A 5,565-nucleotide genomic window follows, 5' to 3' on the forward strand; every position below is an offset into this window, starting at 1 on the left:
GGTGTTTGGATGGTGAACGGGATTAGATTTCAGAGAGACATATCGTTTGGTGTTGAGGCCAAATAATTCAATTTTAGTCTAATCTGCCTCATAATCTTCGAGGTGAGTTTTGTCAATGCAAGTCGTGACTGCATGTGGCCTTTCTTGAGGAGTGAGCAACACTCCCATACAAGCCACATTTGTGGAGAATTTGTGATATTGTTGTCACATGCACACAATGACCACTCTTTGTCATAAATTCCTGCAACTGCTTCGGAGTCGATGTAGGCCTTTTGGTCGGATCTCTGACCAGTTTCCTCCTGGCTCTTTCATCCAGTTTAGAGCGACGTCTTGATCCAGTGTCGTACCAAATACCTTCCACTTCTTAATAATAGACTTCACTGTGCTTCTAGACATTGATGAAGCCTTTGAAGTTTTTTGTATCCATCTCCTGACTTGTTCCTGTCCACAACTTTATCCCGGAGATCTTTTGACAGTGTCTTGCCACCCATAGTGGATTGTTTTCTTCAGTTGCACTTTCAGGGACTGAAATGCTCCAGGAAAGCTCAGTTGAAAGTCAAATGGCTTTGTGTGCCATTGAGAAGGTGATTAGCTACACCTGATTGAGTTTACAAGTCATTTTTAGGAGGGGGTGATCCTTTTTTCCAACTCAGTGATTCTGTTTTTTTTTCTCTTTTTTTTCTGACATGTTTGTGTTTTATCTTTTAATTGGATGTTATAAGTTGCACTGAGTAAATACAGCTAGATAAAACAAAAACTGTGTCCATCTTCATTTCAGGCTGCAAAGCAACAAAATGCGATTATTATTTTAAAGGGGGGAGGATTATTTTCTATACCCACTGTATGTATAGACGCATAAGGACATTTTCATTTTTCACATAAAACTTTAAATAAGTATAATATAAATAAAATAAAAATATTATAAATAATATAAATATTCAAAATTCATTTAAATTTAAATATTTTAATACAACTTCAAAATAAAGAATGTATATATGTATAAATATTAAATATAAAATAAAATAAAATAAATAAAATATATAAACAATTTATACATACATATTTTTATATCTCATTTTCATTTTTCACATACAAGATTAAGTTAATATAATAAAAATTACGAATATATTTTTTAAGATAAATAACATAAATATATGTATTAATATATAATTTATAATACCAATACATTTATAATATAAATTAATATCAATTAAATGATCAATATTTAACATCACAGCTCTTACTGTCAGTGTCGTATAAAATTCCTAGCCACAAATTCTGAGGGCCCCGGTAATGAGGTGACATCTCTTTAAGGAAGAACCGGCTCTCCTCATCATCTTGAACTGTAAGAACATCTGAAAAATTTCCTGAGAAAGGCAATAATCTTGCTAAATTATAAAAATATAACCAAAGATGATCAAAGCCACCACTAGGTGGAGCTCTCGATCCAAACAAATTTAAAGTGCTGTACCCTTCTTTTTACAGCGATTTCTCGCTTCCTCCAGGGTCATCTTTAATATAACTGTTTCAAAATAATAGCAGCTCCCACGAAACTTCACCCAGGTCTCAGGACATACCACTTCATAGGAGAAAGCAATGCTTTCTGTGGGAGGACAAACAACGATATTAGTCAGTTTTCAACAATGTGCAATTGATAAAATGAATCCAAAGACAGAGAGCAATGGACTCACTCGGAGGAGGTATGTAGCATATCGCTCCTGATAACAACATGTCACATTCAACGTCTTTCCACCGTCCGTTAACATCCATGGAAACGCAGCCTCCATCTCCCATGGGCCCCTCTGGGTAATAATTAGACACTTCCCAGTAAGTGAAGGAAATCTCACTGCCATCAGACCACTGGTGAGAGATACCATCCTATGAAGGTAGAGGGCGCTCTTGTTTAATACACAAATATAACCCATCAAAATACATCAGTGTGATTTTAAAGCCTCCTTACATCTGTGCTGTACAAGCCGATCCAGTGTGGGGCTTCAAGCCTGTTGACCAGCACAGTGAGATAGGCCTGCTGAAACGGGTCTGTGATGCTCACAAGTGCCGCCCCCTTCTCCAAACATGTTTTCTGGGCCTGGTACCAGCTCAAATTGCCATGAATGATACGGTAACTGTGGTTCTTATACTCAGATGAGTCCAGAGAGGAAGCGGTATAATAGGATTGTGTAGGACGCTTGGTGATGTCTGAGATAAAGTAGCCATGCACGGATATTAAACATTGATAAAAAGCTGATAATTATTGCTATGGACTATAACCAATAAAATTGTATATTATTTTGTGTAAATAAACTCAAAATCAATCATTTTCAAATGCTACAAGTGAATTTAAGCATCACAACATTATAATTTACAGTATGAAAAATTGATATTTATTTTGAGATTTGCTGAAGACTAAATGATTTGTTTTTTAAGGCAAGACACTACTTGTAAATAGAGTATAAATTTAACAGATATCACCATACTTTCCCCAGTTGATTGATTACATATACTGATGTCATATATTGACATATTAAAGGATTTTACAGCGGGGATTTTGGATATCTCTTGTTATCACTAACAATATATGTTATGGAAACAAAATAGCCTAAAATCTAAAAATTGACCAGTGGGGGAAAAAAATGGTTTTGCCTTAAAGGAATCGTTCCCCCAAAAATGAAAATTGAAAATGTACCCACCCTCAGGCCTTCAAAGATGTAGATGAGTTTGTTTCTTCATCAGAACAGACTTGGAGAAATGTAGCATTACATCAGTTGCTCACCAGTGGATCCTCTGCAGTGAATGGGTGCCGTCAGAATGAGAGTCCAAACAGCTGATAAAAACATCACAATAATCCATAAATAATCCACACGACTCTAGTCCATCAATTAGCATCTTGTGAAGTGAAAAGATGCATTGTATGCTTTGTATGTTCATTTATGGACTAGAGTTCTGTGGATTACTTGTGGATCATTGTGATGTTTTTGTCAGCATTCTGACGGCACCCATTCACTGCAGAGGATCCATTGGTGAGCAACTCATGTAATGCTTAATTTCTCCAAATGTTCAGATGAAGAAACAACCTCATCTACATCTTGGATGCCCTGAGTAAATTGTCAGTAAATCTGTGAGTGATAGATAAAGATAAAGACAAAGGCAATATAAATGTAAAAATAAGAGGAAATGTATATCCGCAATTAAATATCGGTCAATGCCAATGAATTAAAAACATTTCTAATATTGTTAAAGTCAGCTTACCTTGCGGCTTCTGGCAGACAAAGCCATAGACGCTCTCAGTACAGACGTCATCCTGCCATAGCCCTGTCACCCGGAAGTTGTGACTGTTGGACAGGTAAGTACAATGAGGTTCTTCAGGAGATCTATAATTAGACATCTGCAGATATACACACAGAAAAACATTTAAAAATAGTGTTGAAATCAAATTACATTTCAAATATATTAAATCCTGAGTCTTTATACCTCCCAGTTATTATAGCTGAGTGGCTTCCCATTGCTCCATTTAGAGGAAAAACGACCCCGTGCACCAATCCAAACCCCCGCTGACCAGCCATTAAGCAGCATGACGATGTAAGCTTCAAACAAAAGGTAAAAACCACAAAAATGTCAATACAAAACAACATCAGAAACTCTAATATAATGAAGATGTGATATTTACCTTGTTCAATTTTGTCCTCTATGGACACCAGAGATCCCTGATATGATGAGCAGATGGATTGAGCATCCTGCCAGGTTTTCCCATCTTCCGGATGGGTTGGGAGATGCAGAAATAGACACTGGCAACCAATCACAAACAAGCAATTCTCAATGATACAATAAAACCCAAGAACCTAAAATAGTAAATAAAAAAAGATCATATCTTGAGCAAATGAATAGAAACACAGTCTATAATAATTCTGGTGTGCTATTAATATTAATTCATCATTTAATGAATTGTAATTCATTAGTGAGAAAAAGCATGAGCCTACATTATTAGCAGTTAATTGTTCAAATGTTTTTACTTAAAAACTGTTGTGAAAAATGTCCAGTACTTTTTCCTCTTTATATTTTTTCGTCATGATTAATGAGAAAAATGACTGAATTCTATTATGTTCTGTATAACTTGGCTGCAAAACATTTTATTTATACAATAATATATTTAAGAAATATTTACATGCATATACAAGTGGAGATCAAAATTAGAGAACAACCTACAATTTCCTAAATTTCAAGGTCTCTGCTTAGTCCTATTTGAACTTATCCTAACAGGAGTAGAAAGGCAGTTTTTTAAGCATATTTCATAAATTAATTGTATTCTGAAGCACAGTATAAAAACTTAAATGAAATATTTGAAAAACAACTCTGATCAAAATTAGAGAACCCTTACAGATACCTCCAAGTTATTGGTATTAATCTGGTACCTGGTGCTAATTTCCTTAATTATATGACAACCCCTATTTAACTGGCAGCATTCCTCTAATTTTCACTGAGATTGCAAGATGGCGGGCCGCTCTAAGGGGACTGAAACCCTGCAACAGCAGGTTGTCCAGATGAAGGTGAAAGGGATGACCCTTTCAGCCACTGCACGAGAAATTGGTCATTCTAAATTTGTGATTTCTTGAATATTGCAGCTTTACAGTGACACTAATTCATTCAAGTCACCCAAAAAGGCTGGTCGTCCACATAAGACAAATGCACGAGAAGACAGGATAATGCGGAGACTCTCAATGGGGAATCGGTTCAACACTGCAGCTGGAATTGCTCGCCAGTTCAGCAATGAACAGGTTAAGGATCTGTCTCGGCACGTTTAAGAGAAATCGGACTGAAAGCACACTCTGCAGTGACAAAGCCTGTCATAAGCAGAAAGAATCAAAAGGCTAGACTAACCTTTGCTGAGGAGCATGTTGTGTGGAGAGAGGAGAACTGATCCAAAATTCACTTAAGTGATGAGAGCAAGTTTCCTTTATCTGGGTCTGATGGGAAACATTATGTTCGGCATCAAACAGGGGAAAGACTGAAGCCCGAGTGGGTTTTTAGTGAAAAAAAAAAAAAGCTGGCAGCGTTTCTGTTACAAATAGCAGCCGAGGGAGTCGTTTGTTGCTATAGTTGCTATAGCAACAGTAGCCTAGTGCTGTGTGGTGCAAAAATGTCGAGAAAGAGGAGATTGGCTCTTGCGGCTCTTGCGTTAGTTAACGGGAAAGAGAATGTCGGTTTACAACAACGTTTGGGGGTGCACGACATTATACGGGGAAGAAACCAGTATGGTGCTTACAACAATTTAGTCCAGTTGGATGATGCACGGTTTGCGGCATATTTTAGACTAAATATTAAAACATTATTATTATACGAAATATTTTGTGCTCATATCATATAACTCCGAAACTAGTACGATCAGTTTATCTACCGGCACCTTCTCCATTTTTTCTTGTTCTTGTTGTTATGGAAACGACAGGTCTCGCTACTCGCTTGTCATTGGTCAGCTGTCAAAAAGGCGCTTGACGTAGGGCGTTTTTTTTCTTCAGAAAAGTTGAATTTTTTTCAACTTGAAAAGACGCTCTGAGCTGCAGAAAAAGACGC

General features: G+C 36.7%; 1 protein-coding gene across 1 annotated transcript in view; it reads right to left on the bottom strand.

Annotated features, from left to right (window-relative positions):
- The window catches only part of pla2r1 (phospholipase A2 receptor 1), a 31,504-nt gene that overhangs the window by 2,715 nt on the left and 23,224 nt on the right, over nucleotides 1-5,565 (bottom strand). Inside the window, exons 21-27 of the mRNA XM_016526129.1 lie at nucleotides 3,668-3,785; nucleotides 3,472-3,584; nucleotides 3,250-3,385; nucleotides 1,961-2,199; nucleotides 1,692-1,878; nucleotides 1,472-1,603; nucleotides 1,245-1,367 (exon numbers count right to left, since the gene is read on the bottom strand). Coding sequence (XP_016381615.1) covers nucleotides 1,245-1,367; nucleotides 1,472-1,603; nucleotides 1,692-1,878; nucleotides 1,961-2,199; nucleotides 3,250-3,385; nucleotides 3,472-3,584; nucleotides 3,668-3,785 — 1,048 coding nt within the window. The remainder of the gene's footprint in view (nucleotides 1-1,244; nucleotides 1,368-1,471; nucleotides 1,604-1,691; nucleotides 1,879-1,960; nucleotides 2,200-3,249; nucleotides 3,386-3,471; nucleotides 3,585-3,667; nucleotides 3,786-5,565) is intronic.

The sequence above is a fragment of the Sinocyclocheilus rhinocerous genome, unplaced genomic scaffold (assembly GCF_001515625.1).
Source record: "Sinocyclocheilus rhinocerous isolate Xijiao unplaced genomic scaffold, SAMN03320098_v1.1 scaffold1595, whole genome shotgun sequence".
Taxonomy (NCBI): domain Eukaryota; kingdom Metazoa; phylum Chordata; class Actinopteri; order Cypriniformes; family Cyprinidae; genus Sinocyclocheilus; species Sinocyclocheilus rhinocerous.